The sequence below is a fragment of the Fusarium coffeatum genome (genome assembly GCF_003316985.1).
Source record: "Fusarium coffeatum strain FIESC_28 chromosome Unknown BRIP53273_contig_202, whole genome shotgun sequence".
NCBI classification, from domain to species: domain Eukaryota; kingdom Fungi; phylum Ascomycota; class Sordariomycetes; order Hypocreales; family Nectriaceae; genus Fusarium; species Fusarium coffeatum.
The window spans coordinates 100,130-124,723 of record NW_022157995.1 but is presented as its reverse complement, the minus strand read 5'-3'; the positions used below and the strand labels follow the sequence as shown (position 1 = coordinate 124,723).

General features: G+C 47.8%; 6 protein-coding genes across 6 annotated transcripts; 2 read left to right on the top strand and 4 right to left on the bottom strand.

Annotated features, from left to right (window-relative positions):
* Positions 1-2,253: 2,253 nt before the first annotated feature.
* On the bottom strand, positions 2,254-3,830 carry FIESC28_08567 (uncharacterized protein; the record flags this gene model as incomplete). The annotated part of the gene is made up of 4 exons (XM_031162705.1): positions 2,254-2,888; positions 2,949-3,484; positions 3,562-3,688; positions 3,785-3,830. 4 exons carry the CDS (start codon positions 3,828-3,830, stop codon positions 2,254-2,256), a joined length of 1,344 nt encoding a protein of 447 aa, XP_031013260.1.
* Positions 3,831-5,697: 1,867 nt separating this feature from the next.
* Positions 5,698-6,945, bottom strand: FIESC28_08566 (uncharacterized protein; the record flags this gene model as incomplete). Its single annotated transcript, XM_031162704.1, has 1 exon — positions 5,698-6,945. The coding sequence occupies one exon, from the start codon at positions 6,943-6,945 to the stop codon at positions 5,698-5,700; it is 1,248 nt and encodes a 415-aa protein (XP_031013259.1).
* Positions 6,946-7,248: 303 nt separating this feature from the next.
* Positions 7,249-9,237, top strand: FIESC28_08565 (uncharacterized protein; the record flags this gene model as incomplete). Its single annotated transcript, XM_031162703.1, has 1 exon — positions 7,249-9,237. The coding sequence occupies one exon, from the start codon at positions 7,249-7,251 to the stop codon at positions 9,235-9,237; it is 1,989 nt and encodes a 662-aa protein (XP_031013258.1).
* Positions 9,238-9,655: 418 nt separating this feature from the next.
* FIESC28_08564 (uncharacterized protein) lies at positions 9,656-11,241 on the bottom strand (the record flags this gene model as incomplete). Its single annotated transcript, XM_031162702.1, has 3 exons — positions 9,656-10,791; positions 10,849-11,046; positions 11,103-11,241. The coding sequence occupies 3 exons, from the start codon at positions 11,239-11,241 to the stop codon at positions 9,656-9,658; spliced, it is 1,473 nt and encodes a 490-aa protein (XP_031013257.1).
* Positions 11,242-12,074: 833 nt separating this feature from the next.
* Positions 12,075-12,942, bottom strand: FIESC28_08563 (uncharacterized protein; the record flags this gene model as incomplete). Its single annotated transcript, XM_031162701.1, has 3 exons — positions 12,075-12,627; positions 12,759-12,809; positions 12,866-12,942. 3 exons carry the CDS (start codon positions 12,940-12,942, stop codon positions 12,075-12,077), a joined length of 681 nt encoding a protein of 226 aa, XP_031013256.1.
* Positions 12,943-15,116: 2,174 nt separating this feature from the next.
* On the top strand, positions 15,117-23,346 carry FIESC28_08562 (uncharacterized protein; the record flags this gene model as incomplete). Its single annotated transcript, XM_031162700.1, has 10 exons — positions 15,117-15,828; positions 15,879-16,044; positions 16,093-18,778; positions 18,827-19,181; positions 19,237-19,775; positions 19,836-19,945; positions 19,990-20,816; positions 20,868-20,919; positions 20,970-23,176; positions 23,237-23,346. 10 exons carry the CDS (start codon positions 15,117-15,119, stop codon positions 23,344-23,346), a joined length of 7,764 nt encoding a protein of 2,587 aa, XP_031013255.1.
* Positions 23,347-24,594: the final 1,248 nt, after the last annotated feature.

Below are 24,594 nucleotides of genomic sequence, written 5' to 3'. Positions count from 1 at the left end.
ATGCATGGGATATGATGTTCGTGTTTCTGTCCTGTATACACTATTTCTTGTGATCCATTCTCGGCCTGAAGTTGCTCCGATGTTGGCATGGGCCATCATCAAAGCCTGGACCACACGCCGCGATGCACCATTGAACGGTCACCTAAGTACAGCAAATAGTTAATGTTTTACCTGCAAGTATTGTCGCTGTACCGTTTTGGTTTCCAAGCTGGGAATGTGGGTTATCTCTACGAAGCGCTTTCAGGACTGTAACAACAGATTCCAGCCCAACCGAGACCTTCTCTGTTGATTTCCTATGTACAAACGAGTAGGCTTGCTCTCAATCAAGAGTCTCGTTCCCACCCCTCGCTGGATCCCATCCCGGAAGAGAGGGCCTGGTCCATCATCCCATAGCGGTGGAGCGGTGCAACGCAACAGTATCCGTTAAAACGAGCAGGGAACAAACAGTCGGTTCGAGGTTGTGACGGGGGCTAGACTTGATTGAGAAAAGAGACAAACTGCAGCTGTGGGCCTTTCCTTTCCTTTCCTTGGTGCAGGTCGACTTGAAAAAGATGAGGATATCACCAAATGGAACCGCTACTTTATCGATTCTTTGGGATATACAGCACTGATACTATAGACTACATCTTTTGTCTGTATTCATTTTCCATGCTACGTATACGTACTACACATTTCCATAGTACCTAGAATATGTAAGTTGGTTACCCACCTCCACCCTGTTCGGAAAGAAAACGGTCCATTAGGCTGGGATTCTTTGAGTGGAATGGGGCACATAATGTTTGGACTAAGAGGACAGGGGTATCCTGTACCTTCTACCTGGTATCCGTACCGTACCGTACCATATCATACATATCATGCAGTACGGATAAACTGTACTCTGTACAGCAGTTGGCATCACCTCGAGGTTGTTAGTAGTTGGTCGTTGGTTGTCTTGTCTCCTCGCCTTTCAAACACATCCTAATCTTGCTTCCCCCAATCTCGAAGCGGCCCGTCCCCTCTAGAGCTTTCTCCTGAATGGTCAACCGAGTGCCAGTCAAAGCTAGGTACAGTACAGACTAGACTAGGTAGTCTAGTACATTACCCCTACTAATTCTGTCTATCCCGCTCTGTCTGTGTCTGTGTCTCTGTCTGCCTGTCTCTTAATGTCTCAGTCCATAAATCCCATTCAGTCTACAGTATTACTGATAGCCCGTGTCACTAGGAAAATCCGAAACTTTCTTTCCAATCAATCGAATGCCAACTTACATGTACCTGTATTCTCCGCATAGTGTAAACTCTAACATACAACCATATCTCGTCTATCAACATTTCGGCAGTTGGTATGATCCCACCAGCTAAACCGTACAAGACGGTACCGGTACGGATACAGTACCAAGCGAGCAGATGCCGGAAAACGTTTTCCTCATTCCCGGTAGGTTGGTCGGCTTAATGTTGGGCATCCATCTAAAAAGGATCTTCCCGCCGAGATCCCATTCGCTAAACAACCAGCTTCACCACCAACGTAACCGTACCTGTATGTACTGTACGTACGTGTTGTCTTTGTATTATGCGCTGTCAGAATTTTAGACTGGTCGGACCGCCGCCGCGGAGTAGTGCGATTGTATCCCCGACCCGCTGGTCTGGATGTATGTAGGTGGGTGGTATTGGGTTGCGTTGGCATTATCTTACTCTGCCTGCATAGAACCAACGGGGACGATACCAGGGCACTGGAAATGGAAATATTGGGATTGATGTTCACATTGGCCCCTGATTATCCGCTATTTGTACTTCTGAATGGCCATGTATCACGCAGGAGACGCGTCATAAAATCTCCTCGTTGGCTACCTACTATGTACCTTACCTAGGTATGTTCCCTTGTCCGTGACGGCACTTGGCCTGTATGGCTGACTGAGATGAGTAGGTATTTAGTCGAGAACTTTGAGTTGGCAACTGGTCGTTCTCGGAATATATTGCCCATGGCTGGGTATCCTAAACTTCGACAACTGATAAAAAAGAATTAATGAACTGTTAAAAGTGCCATCGATAGCTCCTTTGGAAGTACACTCCCTCTCCGTCTTGGAGCAAATGTAAACGAAACGAACCCAAAAACAAATCAACAACCTCTACAGAATCCTATCAAGCCCCAAAGTACATTGTCTTGTCTTTCGGTCTCGGTCTATCTATTTACACCGTTGTTCGTGGTATCTATGCTTCTCGACTTTCTTCTCTCGTAAATGCGTCAAAATCGTCATTCTCTGCTTCCATGCCACCGTATCAGACAGTAATCTGACGGTCGCTAGGTCGATGCACTCCATTCGTGTCGTCTCTGTTCCTTGTATCTCGACATCCGTTGGTATCTTCCTTCGTCTGTTGTTCCGGTAGCTTGCCTTGTCGAACATCCTGCGACTCAAGCGGCTCGTCGCGCATTGATCGTGCATCGTCTGGGACCATTTCACCGTCGCTCACAGTAGGGAAGGGCGTAAGCACATGGCTGATATCTCCCCACCAAGACTCTCCAAACTGAGTGAACCAGTCGACCGTGATCTTTAGGCCCTCGTCGATAGACACCTTCTGTTCCCAACCAAGTCGCTTTAGTTTAGAACCATCAACTGCATATCGGCGGTCGTTGAAAGGCCTATCCCGAGTGTATTTGATCCACTTGCGGAGCTGTTCTGAGGTGTCGTGTGAAATCTTCATTCGATCTAGCAACATCGAAGAGAGCTCTAGATTGGACACCTCGTCATGCGAGCCGACATTGTAAATCTGGCCAATCTGCCCCTTGTGCAGGATTGTATCGAAAGCATCTGCTGCATCGCCAGCGTATAGATACCTCCGTGTGGGCATCCCATCACCATGCAGCACCAGCGGTCGCTGGCGGTTTAAGAGACATATGAACTTTGGGATGATTTCTGGCAGTCGTTAATATACCAAGCGTGCATGCTTTCTACGTCTATCGCCTGGTGACTCACTCTCTGGGTATTGGTGAGGGCCATAAACGTTATTGCTGCGCACGATTATGGCTGGAAGCTTGAAGCTCTTTTGATAAGATTGTACCAACATCTCGGCGGCTGCTTTGCTGGCAGCGTATGGGTTTGTTGGGGCTAGTATACTAGTCTCAAGAAGGTCGTCGTCGTCGTCCTTGACCTCGCCGTATACTTCATCCGTCGACACATGGACGAAGCGACCAATGCCGACTTTCTTGGCACTCTCGAGTAAAACATGAGTCCCGTAGACATTTGTGTGCGTGAAGCCATAGGAGTTGCCGAAGCTGAGGTCTACATGCGATTGAGCAGCAAAATGCAGAACAGTATCAATGCTGTATCGCTCCATGCAGTCAACGACTTCAGCGGGGTTGGTGATATCGCCATGGTAGAAGGTAAAGTTTCGTGATTCACCAAGAACGCCAGTATTGTTAAGAGCAGCACAATAGTCGAGCTTGTCGAATGAGACAACGTTGTAGGCGTGTGGATATGTCAGAGTGAGGTGGCGGACTACCCAGCAAGCGCTTCAGAGACGCACAAACGAACGGCCGGTCAGTGGAGTCGAACTTGGCATGGTGAGGCAGGGCAGTATAACACTCACATGAAGCCAGCGCCGCCTGTAATCATAATGTTCTTGACATCCGAACGAGGTTCGAATTTGGTTGTGCCTACGAGTACAGGGGCGTGTTTCCATACGTCGTTCTGTCTACCGCGTTCATCTGGCTTGGCTGAGGGAGGATTTGTCAGTTCATGTTTCTCTGATTGGTCTGTATCCTTTTGTTCCTAGATGACGAGAGACCAAGAGGCCGAGGGAAGTGTCTTACCACTGGCGTCACCGTTGACACCTGGTAGATTTGAAGAAGCAGTCATGTTTGCCAGAAAGGCCTTGAGGTCGAGTTGACAGGTTGTGATAAGATAAGATTATACTAGAACCATTGAATTGCAATGGCAGAATAACTTGTCTGCTGATGGAGTACCTTATGCAGACGAAGCAGCGTGCGTCATGAACAACCAGGATTTTAATTGTCGCAAATCAAGCGAAGCACAGCCTATGGGTCATAGGACAGGGGATGGATAGAAAGGTACGGTACTATGCATGAGAGAATGATGAGGTCCTGGGGTTCAATACAAGAAGAACGTATGCATAACAGAATCCAAATTGTAGAATACGGACGACTTTTCTTGTGTAACAAACACCGCGTCGAGGTTTTATTGAAGTGGTAAGCCGCTGAATCAGGTTAAAGGGGCAAATCAAATCACCACATACCTACCTAGTAGACTAAAGAATTCAGTCTTACCTACCTATCTGTACGGAGAGTACATACTTCTTATGGCGGATTCTAGCGTGGTCTGCCCACTGAAGGGATGCAGGTTACAGCCCCTCTAGCCTGTAGCAGAGCCCGTATAACGCCACTCACCCGGAACCTGGTATTGGCTGAGATGTGGCGCCCGTTCCTGGAAAGGAACGTTACGCCACGTCGATAGGTAATCCTATATCGTTTCATAATATTAGGTAGGCTATAGAGTAACAATCTCAGCTACCAATAATAGAATATTCATTGCAAGATGTTTCCGGACTGTTTGCATCGAAAATTTTCTTACTAATATTCAGTGACGACAAGCTCATTTGCCTTAGTACGTTGACACTTCTAAATGTTGAACACACTGAATGTAGCGTAGCATAAGAATGAAACGGTTCAACGTTGTTTTAATTAGGTTACAATATCCGTCGGTGCGACCCGCAGTTACAGACTCTCGTTATTTTAACATAAACTCTATTACACTGTGTAACTCGGTTTGACTTGGCTCTGTTGTGTTGCATTGTCAAATGTCGGTTGAGAAGCATAGATTACAGATATCTCTACCAAAGGTGAAGTAGCCCTGGAAAGCTTTTCGGAATACTCTACAGAATACATTCAATACATAACCTAAATGATGACCTTGGTAGTATACAGCCCGGACCATAGGATGGTCGAGACTTTGACAAATGGTCTTGATGATCAAGTGAATGACACTCCAAAAACAGCTTGACTCTTTTATCTCGACCCCCTAGGTTGAGAGTGCATGGTAGAGATATCCATGCCTATGAACCCCAGTATCGATATATTAGTACCTATCCGCTGTTACTGGGTAGGTACCTAGGTAGCCAGGGCAGAGTAACTTCTAGCGCGGAATGTTGCCAAGTGGATTGCTAACATCCAATACCAATGTTTGTCTAGATAGGTAGGTACACAATCCATTTGTGACTTGAATTGATTGTATCAATAGAGTATTGATCATTGTATATATTCAGACCTAGAACTCGCTGCGGCAGACTTGATCTAATGACCAGTCGGATGGGACAAATAGAAGACACAAAGAACAAGAAGAAAAAACATCACTCATGAGTCTTATTTATACATTATCTCATATCTGGGTTGCCGGAGGATATCTCGGTTCTTGTCGGCTACACGCTTGGCCATATTTCTCGAGTAGCCAGTATCTGTTTAGTCAGATCAGTCCTCTCATAAAGCATGATCTGATAAATCAATGTTTCACCAAGAATGTTGAAAAACAAGTTTTCAAGAACCGAATTATATACCAACGGCCTTAGTGCAGAGTATAGGAGAATCACAAAACAACAATCACAAAGATACTTCGCCAATGACGTATTCATTGTCTCTCTATAGCTACTTTGGTCGGTCCAAGTTCACGAACGCCTGGCGCCACGACTACCACGTCATCTTTAGTAAAACAATTACAGGTTGAACCTCTTGCGATCCTTCTCCATCTTAGCCTTCCACTCCCACTGCGTCGCATCGTCGCCGTCGCTTCCAGCTCTTCCAATGCCCTTGTCGACTCTCCTCAGCTTCAAGGTGAACCGAGGGCCCAGCTCTTGCAGACCGGCACGAATACCTTCCACGCCCTTGATCTCCTTGCCATCAGCGCCGACAATACTCTTCTCTGTCTGTCGCTTTTCACGGAATACGTAACGATGCCGCCTCACAAAGATGTAATCGCGTTGGTTGTGAAGTGTTGTCACTTGGCGGCCTTGGAACTCTGGCCTAGGAGGGAAGAGCGTCATGAAAAGCTTAGCTGTCAGTAGACCCAGAGGGGTCTTGAAGTTATTGAGCAGGAGTTCAGGGTAGTGGTTTGTCGGGTTTCCGTGGCCAGGGAGTTTCTTGCCCTCGATCCAATTGGTGATTGAGAAGTGGAAAGTTGGGCCGGAAGGTAGATGCACAACCGTGAGACCTGTTGGCTTCTTGGAATCCTCGTTAAGAAGAATGACAGCCGTGTATTCACGGTTCGTGGCATACTTGCAAATCTCTCGGAGACTATACTTGTGGCCATATCGATGCGCGGATCTGGGGACATAGGAGCTGTTGGGGAAGAACTCGCAAAGGACGTTGGCTTGCTCGTGCAAAGTAGAGTTCAGCGATGTCGTAACCAGGATCTTTGGCTCTGGGGCGGGGATATCAGTAAAAAGCGAAGGAAACTTGAGGGCGAGTGAGGTGGGCGTCAAGTCAAGGTTTGTGCTTGTTGTAGACGGCGCGACACTACTGTCTCGCTGTGCTCGACGCTCTCTCTTCTTTTCAAGCGCAGCTTGTCGCTCCTCGTCCATCTCTTCATCAGAGGCCAGCATACTGTCGACATCGTCGTCTCTGTCGAGCTCCTCCTCGGCGCGCATGGCTACCTCGTGAGCGGCCTGCTCTGCTGCTTCGGCCTCTTCGATGCGACGGCGCTTCAGCTTCTCGAGATCCACCTGAACACCGAGACTGTCATCATCGATATCATCCCACACTCGTTTCGAGTCGATCGTAGAAGGTTTGCGCTTCGCTAAACGGGCCTCCTTGAGCTCCGGATCCTTGGCTTCCTCCTTTCTGCGCCGGTGTCGTTCCTCATGTTTCTCTTTGTTTTGATGCTTCTTGTACTGGACAAAGAGCTCCTTGCGCTTGAGCTTGTTAGCAGACTTAAGCGCCTGAACAGGCGGTTTCGTGAAGCCCATTTTCGAGTAAATTAGAGTAATTAATGCAATAGCGGCTGGACTGCGAAAACAGACTGAGTCTGGTCTAGGTAGGTAGGAAATAATTTGGCAGAGGGGCATTTCTGTCCGGCAGAAAAGTCCAACTTTTTGGCGGTGAAGTCATGTTTTGTCCAATGATATAGTGCGATTTGATCTCCGCCCCACTAGTCTAGACATTGTCAACTTTCGCAAAAAAAACGACTTGCAACCTCTCGATTTGACCGACGACAAAACCTTGAATGGACACAACCTATTTTGTGTCGTATTCAAGAAAAATTAGCCAAAATGGCCCCAAACGGAACAAAACGAAGAAAGATTGCCCATGCGTCTCAGGATCAAAACGAGTCAAAAAGTGCACAAAAGTCCTTCTTTAAGAACGCCGCGAATTGGAATCTTGAACAAGACTACGAGTCGCGCCCCCGCAAAGGCAAGAAGCAGAAGGAGAGCAACCGACTGCCTATCAAGACAGCAGACGGTCGGATTGAACAAGCCCAAGGACAAGAGGATGACGCAGCTTCGATCGAAAGCGATACAGAATGGCTAGAAGGTCGTGAGGATGAACAAGAGGAACCTGAGGAAGAGGAGATCGAGGAGGAGCCCGAGATCCCTGTGCCTCAGCAGATCCGAGCTGCCCAGGAAGAATTGGCCAAAATCGCCACGCAGATGAATGAGAATCCAGAGGAACATGTTGGCGCATTCAAGGCCCTCGTCAAGATTGGACAATCCAAGATCATCGCCATCCAGATGCTCGCCCTCATGACACAAATGACCGTTTACAAGGATGTCATTCCCGGATACCGAATACGTCCACAGGAGGAGAACGGTCCAAGAGAGAAGCTTTCCAAGGAGGTTCGCACCCTGAGGGGTTATGAGCAGGCACTTGTTTCGGGTTATCAAAATTACATCAAAGAGCTTGCTCGATGCTCCAAGCTTGATGTAAGGGCAGCCAAGGGGGGACCAACTCTAGCCAGTATCGCTATCACATGTGCCTGTACTCTCATCACATCAGTGTCACATTTCAACTTCCGCACAGAGCTACTCAAGATTCTTGTCACCAAGCTCAGTCGACGCAAAGTCAACCAGGACGGTGTCAAGTGTCTGGAAGCTCTTCGGGAGCTCTTCAAAGAGGATGAAGAAGGGCGACCAACTAATGATGCCGTTGCTCTGCTTTCTAAGATGATGAAGGCCCGCGAATTTCAGGTGGACGAGAGTGTTATCAACCTTTTCCTCAGTCTACGTTTGCTATCCGAATTTTCCGGCAAAGCCTCTCAGGATCATGCTGAAAGTACCGAAGGGCCCTTTAAGAAGAAGAAGCGCGAGTTCAGAACCAAACGCTATCGTAAGGAGCTCAAAGAGCAGAAGGCTTTAGACAAGGATATGGCCAACGCCGATGCATCTGTCAGCTACGAGGAGCGCGATCGTATGCAGTCGGAAACTTTGAAGCTCGTCTTCGCCACATATTTCCGCATCCTGAAGCTAAGAATGCCTCATCTTATGGGAGCAGTTCTCGAAGGGTTGGCCAAGTATGCCCATCTTATCAACCAGGACTTCTTTGGTGATCTTCTCGAAGCTCTTAAGGATCTCATCCGCCACAGCGAAGAGGACGCCGAGAAGGGTCCCGGTGGCGAAGAGGACAACGAGGATGAGAACGAGGATGACGATGAAGATGATGACATCCCGGTTCGCAACCTTACTCGCGAAGCTCTCCTCTGCACCGTCACAGCCTTTGCCCTGCTCGAGGGTCAAGATGCTCACAACTCACGTAACGATCTCCACCTCGACCTGTCGTTCTTCACTACCCACCTTTTCAAGTCTCTCCTTACCCTCTCTACAAACCCGGACGTCGAATTGACACGCCCTGCCAACTCAACCAATGCAGCCACCAAGATCAATGTCCAAACAACAACAGTTCTTCTCCTACGTTCGCTGACCGGCATTCTTCTTCCTCCGTGGAACATCAGATCGGTACCGCCTATGCGTCTCGCCGCCTTCTCCAAGCAGCTCATGACGGCCGCACTTCAGCTTCCCGATAAGTCGTGCCAGGCTGTCCTGGTGCTGCTTAGCGATGTGGCGCATACTCATGCCAAAAAGGTCCGAAGTCTATGGGACACCGAAGAGCGTAAGGGAGATGGTCGATATAACCCCGTTAGTGATAGTGTAGAGGGTAGCAACCCTTTCGCAGCGACAGTTTGGGAGGGTGAGCTCTTGAGAAAACATTATTCTCCCAAGGTGAGAGAGGGGGTGAAAATACTGGAGAAGGGGATGTCCGAATAGAGTTTTGAATGAGCAGAAATATACCAGCGCTGTGTTTATGACTTTCATAATACTGCTCACACATCCATGTTACTCCTAAACCGAGAGGGCGTTGGATGTATATCCTTGAAGGCGTGAGATGGTTTGCTTGGCTTCCTTGGAAACCATGCTAGAGTTTTGATAACAACATGCAATAAGTAACAACGAAACGATCCTGGGCTAGTCTTTTCATATTTGACCAAAATCAGACTATAATTTCAATTCTGCATTAATCGTGACCGATTTAATGAAATTCTCTGATCCCCCTATTATCAGTACATGGCCAGTGTCTTTAATGTATCGACCACCCTTTCATAGTTCTTGTGTTTTTTCCACGCCCATATGTGATCCCGGTAACACCTTCTCAATTGGTTTTCTTTCATCAGTGAGGCAACATCCTTTATTTTGCCCACATAGACGACCCTAGCCCCTTCGTTGGCTTGCGCGGCTTTGAAGGGTGGGCAGCCGAGCCGCTGTTGCTTCCCTCAACGCCTCGACCAGGCAAGTTCGGGACGAACGAGTCTGGAACTTGAACGTTCAGAGTCTGTGCCTGGTTGGTATCAGGAGATTTCGGTTCCATGACAAGGCGGCTGCTTGGGGTTCCTGAAATAAGTTGCCCATCAGTAATTTGAATTGGCGTCACTATAATCATTTGTCCAGTTAAGCAAGTGGGACGTGTGAGATTCCCTGCCAAACTTTGGGTCTCCGCTGGCTTGTTTAAGCCATCCATAAGTAGGGTAGCCAATCCATTAGATGGCGCTGGTACAAAACCAGGAGCTTCTGGGCGAAGGCGCGAGTCGTTTATACCCTCGAGTGATAGTTCGTTCTTACCTGGTTGCTGCTGATGTGGGACGGTGCATTCTGCAGTCTCGTCCTGAGCCTGGGAAATTTTCGGAGTGTCGTTCTCTACCTTCCGGGCTTGAGGGACGATATTGGTTGAGACATCTGAGATGTTGGGCTTTGTGCTGTTCTGTCGGGCTCCTGCAGTCTGTGGGAGCTTCATCACAGGTTGTGGCTTGAGTGAAGGTGAGATCTCGGGGATCTTCACCTTGTTGATACCCAGCTGAGCAAATGCAATTTTGGGCTTTGCAGTCTGGAACTCGGTCCCGGTGTGCTTCAACTTCAGTATGTCGTCAGATGAATATCTCAAAAGAACGGTAGTGTTGGACTTCTTTACAGCCTCATCCTTAACCTTGACACTTGTTGTTTCCTGATCGGATTCTTCGTCTGAATCTCCCATAGAGTAGAAGGTGCTTGCCATACTGCTCTTGGGGTTTTCATCCCGTTTGAGAGTCTTTAGTCCCTCGGTAGCGCTTGCCATGGACACTCCGGTAGCAATCGGCTGCTGATGGCTGGTCGAGCCTCGGGAAAGGTCAACATTGCTGCTCGGGGCAGTAACAGCAACAGAAATGGGACCCTTCGATTCTAATGCCGTCTTCTCTATATGACCCTGGATGGGTTCCTTGCCTTTGTCCTCTGCAGTAGGGACCACAACGGGGCTAATAGCCTGGCTGATGGTGACTGGCGCCTTGTTTACTATCCTCATATCAGTCCTGTGCACCACCCGAAACACTTCAGGCTCTGGCTACTAACGTTCTGGGGGTCTGGGGGTCACTTGAGATACTCCGTCTTTGTTGTTCAAGAAATTAAGAGCACCGGCTCCTAGAATAGGTCCTGCACGCTTGGGAAGGTCAGACATAAGAGTGGCCGCGTAGTAGTGGAGACTTGGAGGGAGTACATGAATCTTGCTGGGGGCAGCAGTTGGTGCATGGCGTGAGTTCTGGGAGCTCCCTGATAATGTATTAGTCCACAGATGTGTCAGTCAGATAGTGCAAAGTATATCCTACCTTGTCGCTTCATGGGGAGCGAGTTGCCTTTGCCTTTGGATTTACCACCGTTACCGGCGCCGCTCTGGCCCTTGAACATCCTCTGTAGTTCTTTGGCATCGATTAAACTGCCAGTGTTGGCAAATTTAAGGCCAGACATGGTGGCAAAGATTGGCTTGGCGAACGACAGGATCTCTCGCAGTTAGAAAGGACGAATGAAGTAAGGAGAAGAAATAGACGCAGGAGGCTTCGCCTACCTTAGGTAGTAAGTGCTAAGATGGTTACTAACAATAATGTGAGAATGCCTGGAGAAAGTGAGGTCGGAAGGCGACGTAAAAGATGGAAGGAAACAAAAGTGGCAGAGGAGGGAAGGTGAAGGAAGGAATGGGTGCCTGCCTATTCTACTTACCGACCAACCTGCACCTATCCACAGAAGATAAGAGAGGGAAATAGCAGTGCCGGAAAAGACTGCTTCGCACGCAGATTATGCAACAAGCAGAGAATAGCAGCCGACAGTATTGGATGCCACCGGTTTTAGGGACGCAGCTTTAGCACTGCTTGCCGGTGGTATGCTTTCACTGGCCAGCACCAAGCTTGATTGAGAGTGAATACCATGGCTGCCTAAAGTGCAGCAGGGAAGATGGAAATTTTGTTTATTTATTTATTTCGAGAGAAACTGAGACTAGAAGAGAGGAGTGACAATGGTGGCAGCCCGATACATGACGGCCCAGGCATCGATAGCACAGACTCTGTGTGCGTCTAGGTAACCTCCCTCAACTAACGAGATTGTGTTAGGCTTAATCTTTGTAGATATGATTTGATTGTTTGGACTATGGCATCAAGGCAGCTCGAACCAACCCTGCGGTTTCCAACTTGAGTCTAAGAGAAGACCATTCCCTTTGCCGGATTCTCACAGTTCACAGCCATCTATGGCTGACCTTAACAGCACTATCAAAGAAGTCTCAAGCATGCATACACCCGTGCTAGGTCCTTCTATTCAATCCGTGCACGTTTGGGTCCAACTGTAGTCTCAATAGCGTTGATCTTGGGAGCAAGATACTGTGTGCTTGAAGATGCATTCAGCCATGATGTTTCCACTTTTGCCACTGTCTTCCGAACAAACTCCTGCAACGCCCCGGCTCCAGGAGCATCCTTGACAATGGCTATAGATGACACTCTGGGAACTCCCAAGCAGGCGCTCAGGCGCTCTGAACATGGCTTTGAAAATCCAACCAGGCGAATCTGGCCGTCATCAGGAAGTTGATTTGTTGCAGTCCCAATCATTTGCGGAAAATGGCAGTTGAATGTCGAAGCCTGATTGCCTCGCGCTACGAAAACCATAGAATACAGCCTTTTGGCTTCGTTTTCTATAGAGTTGTTATCCTTGGACGACCAAGACTGGAAATTCCTGGTGATCGAATTGAGTCCGACATCTATATTGGCCTCAATCTCGGGCATTGGCGGCACAGCAGGTTGCTCTAGACCATCCCCTGTCTTCTTGGTTTCTTTCGCCAATTGTGCTGCACGCTTACCCTCTGATCGCTTGCTGTGTGTTTGGCGATGTTGTCCAATGGGGCTCAATAAGCTTTTGCTTGTCAGCAAGGTCTGCTTCGCTCTGATACCGTTTGCCCTTCTATCTGGGACAATGCTTGGACTTTCAAGGGCTACTTCACTTACTCGCACAGGAGCTCCAGTATAGTGTCTTGATCTTCTGCTGAGACATCGGGCCTAGCTCCTTGTTAATACCATCAACATGGATGGCAGAGCTGAACATATGGACCTACCAAGAAACAGTAGAAAAGGGAGTGTCAAGTTGGTGAACAACTCTCTTACGGCCGCCTTGGGTAGCTGAAGCAGACATGATAAATACCCGGCGACGTAGATCAGGCAAGTAAAGTGTGACAGTTGGTTGCACCACTCAGATCAAGTAAAGTTTGATTGGGAAATGGATAGACGTGACAGTGCAGGTTCTAAGCACATTGAGATGCTGAAAAACAAAAGTGCTTTGCTCGGGCTGCTTGGCTTTGCTTGATTGCGATTGCTAGGAGCTATTCGCATGGAAATCTGCATGCATGAGCAATGTGGGTCAGAAGTTTTGAACGGGGGAGTTGCTTCTTTAGCGCCGTATTATATGTCACAAGCCGCAGGTACAAATTCTGATCTAGATAGAATCTACTACTATGTATGTACCTTAGCTGCTTAGTACCTAAAAATGGAAATCGGTATGGAGTGACGATCAACGAGATGCCCAACATTTTAACTTACAGGAATCTTAAACTGTTACAAAATGCAAAGAGGTGTCGGAGATGCTGTGTATTCAAATTAGTACAACGGAGACACTATGCACAATTCTAAAAGAACTTCTATTCTGTTTCATTTTATTAGGTGTCGAGGAGGAGAAAATTGGTTTTATTTTTTAATAAATTCAGCGTAAGATTTTGCTGATGTACCTGAAATGAAGTTTATCACCACATAATTTTGAGAGGTCAGTTACCTACCCTAGGTACGAGACTGGAGGTAAAAAGCCGAGGTGACACAAGTTGATACGGAGTTTTGTCATTTTGCAAATAATGGAATAAAACTAGTATAGTTAGTAGGTGTAACAACTTAGGTATCTATGCCTTTCGGTAAGATATGTATGATTGGGTCTCCAGCTAGCTGCCATCTATATTTGCAGCCATGAAACAATCTAGCCTTCCCTTGGCAAGTCGTCTCTTCCCTCATTTGTTTTGATTGAATGGATGCCGAATGTCTTGATACCAATAGATACCCCCACCAAAAACCGACATGGCTGTCATGACAGCCACGGCAGAGTCCCGACAGAACTTCGGTGCATTGGTTTCCTAGGTTCATGATCTCGTGTACAGAGCTCTCACTCCAGAATATTCAAAATACTTGAGAAACCCCATTAATCTCTCTGGAACTCCTATCCCAACTCATAGGAGTCGGTAGTAATTCAATGCGATTAACTTGTTGCATCGCATGCACTATCCTCACCCCGTCCATGCTCCCTCTTCCTCCAATTTAGGTGCCTACCTGGTAGTCTACCCCGCCCAATACAGGCCCAGGTACAGCTGGAGGCTGACAACCTATGGGTCTCCACTAGAAAGATGGACGGGACGTGTCACTGTCAAACCATTTAAGGCAACCACCAGTCTTGCCTGACCTTTTAAACACTACGACGTCAGAGCCTGCCCACCTAGAAAACCCCCGAAAGTTTTGACACCACTTAAGGTAAGTACCTACCTGACTTTCGTCCTCACTCAGCAACCAGATGTACCTATCTCTCTTATCCTTCCCCACTCGGATTTCTTTTTTGTAGAAACAACTACAGCAACTGCAACTGCAACAGCAGCAGGGCAGGTATATTTCTTCTTTTTCTTCTTTTTCTTCTCTCTCGTAAGCAGGCTGGCTTATTGACAATTTCTTCGACAAGGTAAGGATAGCACCATTCCTGTATTCCACCCTCAATGTTATTTTCATCCATCGTCTATTCCCATTATCCGAGTACTAAGGTATACATTACCTTCGTCGTGCTTTCCCCCTCTTGTTCTACTATTTGCACCCCCAGTGCTCCTGCCGTGGCGGGGTACCCACACTAGCAAACCGCGACCGCGCCCTGCCAATCCATACTCCAGCTCCCCCATATCCTGGTTTGGCTTTCACCTTATCCTCAGATCCATCTCAGAAGCCTTATCCGCTTCATCCACTTACTTCTTATCCATCCCACTTCCAGCCTCGAAGCAAACATTCTTGGGAAACCTTTCATCTGATCTGGTTTTCGACCCCAGAGCCTCTTAATCACCCGCTTCTTCGTCTACAACCCTTCCCCCGCACTAACTCTTTGGCTCTGATTCCCTGTTCGATATTCATCTTGAGCTTGGGAAATCTTGCTGCTCCCCCACTACACCTCACACCTCTATCAAACCCACATGTTAATTTTGTGCAGCTATCGCCGGGGCGTCTCTCGCGACGGTGTGACGTCTCTGTACTTTCACGCCTCGTCCCCGTTGACCTCTCTTCTTCACAATTCCGATGGATCCAACCTCGAGATCCCCCGACCTTCCAGATCGCTCTGCCTCCGCTGAAGCCAGCTCGACCCGGCCGAACCCTTTTGATGACAGCGATATCTCGTCTCGCAAACGCCGGCGTACTTCTCTCTCTGGATCTCCTGCCAATCCCCTCGATACAGTAAATCCCATTCGCGACTCTTCTAGCTCCACCACCCTCGACACCGATTCTGTTATACCTCGACCCTCGGTTGCAGACCCTCCGTCAAACCCCGTTGCGCCTGGAACACCAGAGTCAGGATCTCCCATATGCGAACGTCCGGCAGAACCTCCTTCCAGCATGGTCACCATCAATCTCAGAAATGTAGCTCAGGTATACTCATCTTCAGTGTCTCCTTCTCCCAATGCTGTGGTTCAGCCAGCTGCGATTGGGAATGCGACTGATGCTGCCAACGAGCAGGTTCAAGAGAGTGTGGAAGATTCTGAAGTCGATATGGTTCCAGCTCCTCAAGTTCATGATATCACGCGGCCAAACTCTCCACAGTCAGCGAGTCCGCCTATCGAGGTTATTCCCGTACAATCAGACGAGGATATGCTGTCTGACCAGCATAGTGCTGGCCTTTCCATAATCGAGGATGATCCCACCATGATTGATCCCATTCATGATTTTCCGTTCAATGAGCCTGGCGAGACAATGGAGGGGATGGTAGTACGGCTCACGAACTATCTTGGAACACGTAAGGCATATTTTACTCTTCCTGGAAAACTAGACACTGATCGAGTCTAGAATCTTCAATTGACGCATCGGTCATTCATAAACTGCAGCAATGGCTAAACCGATATCTTGACTACATTAGGAGCGCTGGTCGATCAACGGCCATGGAGTCATGTCGTCTCCATGTCCCTTTTTGGGTGACATTCCCACGCATTGTTCCAGCGATGGCTTTCCGTCGGTAAGTCCATAAATATAGTCAATGTCAAACAGAACTGACTTATCGTAGACCTCCAATTTATGATGACGAAGCTTTGTGGGAAGACAGTAATGCATTTTTCATAGGATTTGCCAAATTATCGGCTTGGTTTGTCAGTCAAGACATCATTTCCGTCAAGGAATTCGTGGTAGAACAAGAGTTACGGGGCCGACAGGTACCCGAACTTTTCTCATCGAACTACCTCCACCATCTTCATTCGATAACCCTACAAATGCGGTTTAGCGATGACCATGCTGACCACTTAGAACATGCACCCTCATGCTTCGTCAGATCCTATCAAGAAAGCACAGGCGGAAGCATTAGCTGTCTTTTACAGCTGGCCAAAAGCTTGGCAGACCTCATACCTACATATCCTCGATTGACGAATGATTTGGCATCGATATGCCAAGTAGCATCAGATATCATGACTGACTCCCTCAATCGCCGTATTCCGGACAATACCTCGACAGCCAGCCAGAAACTCGAGGATGGGTTCGCTTTGTACGAACTAGTTTGTAACATATTGGATGCAATGATCGAGAAAACCCCTACACAGCTCTTCGCTGATAATGTCATCAAGGGCATCTCGGCTTTGTCGGATATGCTCAAGGCAGCACTCAGAGGCGGGCTTCCGGTTGCAAGTCGCCAATTACAAGAGCATCTGGCAGGGTTCCCTACAGTCTCTCGCGATTATGCTGTCGAGGCAATTGCTTTGAAGCGACGTTTTACAACATACATCAAACTCATACGGTCGAGCCAAATGCAACTTCGATTTCAGGGGACTACACAGATGTGCCGAGAACTTGTCGATAACTGGAAGATTCACTCCGACCACACCTATACCGACAGCTTCAGATACATTGAGCATATTGCCGAGTACCTAATCAGATCCGGGTTTATCAACTATTTCTTGGGATCCAACTGCCATCCCGAGATCACTGTTGAAGGCGCCAACATTGTCGGTTTTATAATAGTGACCAAGAAGTATCAAAGGGAGCACATCGACATGATATGGCAAGGGATCACCACAGGAGAGGACCCCCGTACAGTCGATGCCCTGACGCGCATGATCATCAATATTGCCCATCTCTTTGACGCCGACGGCCTTCTGGCTCTTTGCGATAGATTCCAGACACTTCCCGTGGATGCCTTTACGCCCCCTATCCGATTGTTATGGGAGCATGTTATGAAGTTTGTGGCCGACAGACCCTCAGTAGGCCAACCTCTTGGGATTCAGCCTTATAATCTTTGCCTACGGTTACTGAGGGAGTCTTCGATCTCCACATGCGGGTCGCAACTCGCATATCCTGAAATGCAACAAATCGCAACGCATAAACTCCAGGATTTACTAAAATGCGGACCAGACCACGAAGGAAGACAACAATTATACCTTAGCTGTCTTCAAGACATTGCGAACAAGTCAACCACCACCTTAGGCAGCCTCTACTGTCTCTCTATAATGATCCGTTCGAGAGTTGTGGCCACCGAACTACACAAGTTAGTAGAAGAACACGATTTCACAAGGCTTCTGGTGGAAGAATTAGACCATGCCATCAATTCTGGACGAGATATGGGTACTCAGATGGTCCTCGCCTCACCTATTTACCAACCCCGGAGGGATTTTATCGCCATGGTCATACAGTTGGAACCACACACCATCACTCAAGACCTCGGCTTCAAACTTTGGGGCATGCTTGTTGGTCCGCTATCTCTTTCGGTTGAAGACAGACGAGCCGGTTGGGAGATACTGAACAGTCGTAATGGCGGATTCAACTCTGACAACCACCCCAATCACTTTCTTCAGACCTGTTCGTCTCTCTACCTTCCAAGCCTTCCTGCTGAATTTTTCTGTGACGGTGTGCTGGATTTTGTGCGGGCCGAGGTTATGCTTCGCCTCAATGAAAAAACAGACCTTGCCCTTGATGATCGGGAGGCAGTTCGTCAGAGTGGCATTGAACAACTTTGGCGCATAGCTCTTGAAGCTGAAGATGAAGGCTCGGCTGAAAGATCTCTTCAAACCCTCACAAAAGACATCTATATTGAGAGTGAGTATATTGCTTCCGGTCCTGCGCACCGGACGCAGTCGATCCATTTGGCTCTGGTTGATCGATGTTTAAGGGAGCTGAAACATGCTGCGAAGGATATCGAGACGCTTAGCCAGAATCTCAGAGGCAATAATGATGCGGATACGGCACCTGCTACTGCAGAACAGAAGTTACAGGAAAAGGAGAGACGATTCATGCGCTCTTTGAGATTCTTGCAGCACATGTTGGATGCTCATCGCTTAAAGCCAAATTTATCCGCACCTGACATGAGGACCCTGATCTTCGAAGCACCCTATGCGGTTCAGGGGGATTCTGCGGAACTCAAGTATCAATCTTTTGATGGCGATCAGCAGACTGATATTAAGCCACTTGTGATTGGAAAAGGAAACACTGCAGCTTCTTTGCTCGCTAGCCTCCGCGAAGAAACCGGGTTTGAGAACTATCGAGTTTACTATAGAGGCCAGCCTTTTCTACCACGTGAGGCAGACATATGCAAATCTCTAGAAGATCTCCGTGTCCATGATGGTCTCATACTGGTCAGGCGTGAAGAGGCTGGTCCAGCTCTCTCTGATCGGGTTAGACCTGGCGCCTCCTGGCTAGAGATTGAGATATCTGCGCATTTCGACGAGATCTGGGAGTATTTAAGCATGAAGGATGTGATCGCAGAACAAGTGAGTAGATGCTTGACGGTAAATACGATATTGAGCTAATCTTTCCAGATCCTCAGCTTCCTCATCACCTTACCGACAGACGGTCACCTCCCGAAGTGGATCGACAACGGAATAGCGTCGTACAACGATGTTTTCCCTCCGGGCCAGCCTTACAAGTCCCTCTACGCTCTGCACGTCTTGGTCAAGTATACCAACCTTTCCTCCTCTGGTTACGTCAGCATTGATGACAGTATGAACGACACACCTTTGACCTCTTCTGTCACAAACACCAAAGCTCTCGAGACGGCCCTGTCCTTGATCGTGCATGCCATCTCAGACAGGAACATCTTTCAGCAAACATCGATGGTTATGCGATTGAGGCTCACGGCTACTCTACTGCATGCGTTTCGGCAGTTCTACGACAGTATGTGCAAATGCTTTTTTTTTCAACGTGCCATGTCTAATAATGAATGATGTAGGAATCGTCGCTCTAGAACTACCCGCTATCTCGAGTAGCCTGTTCATGCCAGATCCAGGCCGTCTCGTCGAAATACTATCTTATGTTGCAAGCTGTCCTAACAAACTGTCTTCGGTCGCCGTGCCCATCGCTCTTAATATGTGTTTTCGACTAAGCGTCATGGACGGTCAATTTTGGACGAAACTCAGCACGAACCCAGGCTTTGGTGAAGCTCTACAATGTCTTCTACTTACCGATGCTCGTCAGGGTATCAGAGCGTCTGCGATAGCAACGGTTCAAGAGCACTTCAATCTTATGGAGCCTGCAATTTCTTTTTATGATCTAGGCAACACCATTAACATTTTGATAGCAAGATACTTTTGGGTCCTCCTTGAGGACCTCATGATGGAGGCAACTAATTTCCCACATCAGTGCGAAGAACTCTTCCAATTGATCCATTTCATATTGGTAAAGATCAACAAGCACGCACCTGATTTCATAGATATCGCAAAGCTTGCGACTGAAACCAGTCGACTTCTTCTGGAACATACGACAATCGAGGTATGAGATTGCCTTGATCCGTACTACACGAGCACACGAACTAACCCTGCAAATCTATAGACTCTGGAATCATTGCATGTGGAAGATAAGCTAGCAAAAGGTTTAGCGTCGCTTTTGTATTTCTGTCTCCATCTGGACGCGTCTATCGCACTATCTGAAGCACTCCCTAGGTAAGGAACAAGATCCTACTGTGAGCTATCCTGACTGTATATAGGGATCTTGCCATGTCATTGTTTTGGAAGCAGCTGTATCCTCGCAAGTGTCTACCACGTGGAACGCCTGTGCCTAGAGTCGTTCTTAAAGCAGAAACTCGAGCCAAGCTTTGCGAGGTGATACTCCTTCTCGTGAAGCACGACCGAGACAGGATCCAGATGGTCCTGGAAGGGCTTGGCCAACAAGTCCCATTCTATGAAGATGAAGACGGCATGTACTACAACGCAACAGAACCTCACTTACTAATATCTTACATAGATGACCCGTACCTCTACGATTTATCCTACCACTTCGATCGATTCAGGGCACTGCGTTCTTCAAGTGGCTACGCAGGACTGCAGAACTTGTCCAACACTTGCTACCTGAATTCTTTACTGACGCAGCTTTACATGAACACTGGCTTCCGACGGTTCGTGCTCAATTGCCGTATACGCTATGCCGAAACTAGCCAACAGCTCCTTGATAACACCCAGAAACTCTTTGGCCATATGCAGGAGAGCTATCATCGCTGTATCGACCCGTCCAACTTTGTCGGTTCTATCAAGACATATGACGACACTCCGATCGATATCCACAATCAGATGGATGTCGATGAGTTCTATAACCTGCTCTTCGACCGTTGGGAAAACGAGCTTCTTAGCCAAGAGGAAAAGAGAACGATGAAATCGTTCTACGGCGGTCAGCTTGTGCAGCAAGTGAAATCAAAGGAATGTGAACACATTTCGGAGCGGCTGGAGCCCTTTTCCGCAATTCAATGTGATATCAAAGGGAAAAGCACGTTGGAGGAAAGTCTACAGGCGTATGTAGATGGCGAGATCATGGAAGGAGGTAAAGCGAACCCTCTTTTAATTGCAAGTTATATACTGACCAAATAACTAGATAACAAATACAAGTGTTCAACGTGTGATCGCCATGTTGATGCAGTAAAGAGGTATTTGATACCCTCACTAGCTATTTGATGACCAGCTAACAAAATCCCAGAGCCTGCATCAAAGAAGTCCCGGAAAACCTCATCTTCCATTTGAAGAGATTCGACTTCAATCTGCGTACCCTACAACGAAGCAAGATTAACGACTACTTTTCATTCCCCAGTCGAGTTGACATGCGACCATACACCATCGAACATTTGAGCAATCCGGAGAGCGATAGTGAGGAGGACATATTCGAACTGGTCGGTGTCCTTGTTCATTCGGGTACCGCCGAGTCTGGACACTACTACTCCTATATTCGTGAGCGTCCTTCCCCAACAGATCAACCAGGCTGGGTCGAATTCAACGACGACATGGTAGCTCCATTGGACCCAGCGGAACTGGAACATTTAACATTCGGTGGTCCGGACAACCGTTCTCTGCACGACTCAAACGGTCTTGTATTCGATAAGAACTACAGTGCATATATGCTGTTTTATCAGCGAGCTTTGTCTCTTCGTGCTGAACAGGAAACAATGGCGAGTCTCAGTGTTCCCATGCCTCTCCGCGTCGAAGTGCCGGACAAGCTCAAAGATCACACCATGGCCGAGAACACACTGATCCTCCGTCGTCACTGCATCTACGACGAGACTAGCACGAAGTTTGTTCGTCTGTTGTTCAATCACTCATTGGCGTACTGCGACACTGAATGCGAAGCTGATGCTAGCCTGAGTCTTAATGACTTTATGTGCAAGTTTCAGCAGGAACATGGACTCGAGAATATAGCCATACGTACGATGATTGGTCATCTGGACCAAGCTGTTACCAGAACGAAGGATATTCCGGATTTTGATTCATATCAAAAAAGCCTGACGAAGGCTATCGTCTCTTGCCCGTGTTGTGCTTTCGCATTCTACAGCTACTTTGAGGATTATCCCAGCGCACTTCGCATACTACTGCAACGCCATCCGGATCCAGGTGTACGGAACTTTACTTGCAAAGCTTTTATTGCTTCAGTCAAGAAGATATCGGAGACATTTCCTAACGTGTACGATCCGCGGGAACCATATAGTCCGGCGTCCGATTCCGATGGAGACGAAAGCCTTAGTAGATTCGATGTTTCTCCACGTTCTGTTATTGGCGGAGTAATGCTTATTTTCAACCACCTCTGGCAATTCTTTCATGTCAACATTAGGGCCTGGGATGAATACTTCGGGGCAATTCTAGGCTTTGCTGAACTGGGCCATCATGAAACTGGACATGTGTTGGCTGCAGACTTTCTGGAAAGGACCATTCGGATCATCTCAGCCGATCCCTTACAAGAACTTACCGGAGTCTGGGCTAGGATGCTTGCTGGGGTTATTCGACGAAACAACGGTCCAAAACCCCCTTCATACGCATCAATTATCGGACTTGCTCAGCACCTGATAAGCAAGATGAGTGCGGATCTCGGGACTGACTCAATCGAAGAAGATCCAACAGAGCGTCTTACGCAAGCAACCGAGCCATTCAGTTGGACATCGCGTGAGGTAGCACTCATATACAATAGTCTGGATAACGTTTCTTGTACCAGTCTATTTGTTGAGAAACTGCTCGCACTTGATCAGATGCCCAACCTCAGCGACGCCATCATTCGTTACTTAGTACGATTGGACAGCAAAATGGACGACAGGGTCCTAGCAACATTGAAACAGTGCATTCGTGGCGAAACTTCGACACAGGTTATGGATCCATTCCTGCGTGCCGCTGTTCCTTACATCGACAGTACCAACAAGCTGGATAATGCCACGGAAATAGTGCAGCATATATCCACACAGGTGAGGAGCCTCCAGAACACTGAAGGAGTGTATTTTGTACGCTTCTTCAGAGCGGCTGTGAGTCTTGAAAAAGAAGATGAGGGATTTTCTGGGGTAGTTCGCTCTTACAGTCTTGGACAAGTGTCACAATGGGTGCCTTTACTTCTTGCATGGCCTGACCAGCAAGTTCGTCGTGCCACGAAAGACTTTCTTGATTCCGCACTGTTCGATGTCCTGAAGGGGAGTGGTCCGGCCATCGACGTGGGTACTCGTGATAATAACGACGGCATCAAGGAGACAACAAGACAGGTCGGGATCATGTGTCTCGAGTATCTCAAAGATCATCACGTCCGTAGGCGGACTAGTGTCAACAGAGAAGTTGCGACTGGTTTTTTGGAAGTGATCGAACGATGTGGTGCGGCAGTGGATATGGGTTCAAATGAAGCAAGCGACGCAGACAAAAGGTTTCACAGATTGCACGATGGTAAGTGGAATGTGTTGTGCTCAGGAGTTGTGATCAACAAGTGGCTTACAAGTGTGATAGATGTGATCGATCCTTTACGCAAGCTGGTCGTCGATGACATGGAAGACGATGGGTCCGGTATGTTACAGTCGTTCAGCGACTCTGATACAATCATAGCAGACTTGTGGTAGCGGCTGACGTTGGGTTAAAGACTGGGAAGGATCGTGCGAGTCATCTGAACAGATTGATGACATTATTGAAATGAATACTTCAGGAATGAACGAGCTACACGATATGCAGAAGGTATCATGATAGTGAGCACCAAGAAAGAGCTCAGGGTTGCTTTCTGGTGGTGTAGACACAAGCACGCCAGCCGAAACTTGGTCTTCTCTTACTTGTTTGCTATTTCAGCTTTGCGATGTCTAGACTCGAGCGGGATATGAAGTCGCAGGTCAACCAATGGCTGCTTCGGGCTAGATATGAATATTACAGTCAATATGGAGGAAGCGAGTATCTCTGAGACGCAATTTCCTAGCAAGGAGTGGCGATGTACAGTACAATGCGGTCTGAAGGCCATGCAGCGACAACATATTGAATAAAAGTCAGAATATCGCGGGCATGTCTAGATCATGAAGCAATCGTCACGATAATGACGAGTGGCGAATGGCAGGGCCTGCACCTTGGCTGAACGATAAAGAACTGGCTAACCCGTTGATGGTGAGCGCTTTATACATGTATTCTATCTTTAGTGACATGGCTAGAAAATCGGCCAAGACCACAGCCCCGAGGCTACGGTGCCGTTTTGAATATGGGAATTCCCAAGTTTACAAACAATTTCGGGGAAACAAAACAAAACTATAGGTTAGAGTCGGAACTTGATGGAGGAACCGAATACCTATAGTAGCTACATAGTACTCTGTATCCGTATAGTGGGAAATGATGCAGGAACATGGCACGGTAATGGTGTACATGGTTGTTAGAGAGACTGTTTTTAGAACAAGGGATCATCCGTCTCTGCTATATTTCCAAAGATATATGATATGGTTTCATCTCTAAGCATCTTCATTCTTCAACCTGTTCGATCACAGTCTGCACTCTGCAGGTTCGTCGTCAGTCACACTCACACGCATACAGCCACTCAGATGGCGCCTCTGGCCGCCGACAGCCTTCTAAATTAAGTACAGGGCTGACAGCGACCAATCGAGTCTCGTTCCATGAACCCCACCAGTCTCTCGAAATAGTAGCCGAGAGACACTAATGCAAGTTAGCCGCCGATATACTTGCACTAGACCCTTTTTGGTCAATCTTTCCTGTAAATCACTACCGTCCAGTAAAAGGAAGAACACCGCTTGTCCTAAACTGTGATACTCTACTGTGTTTCCCCCCCCTTCGACATCCATATATCATGTCAATGGCTCTGAGGTCTAACTGGTCTCGGC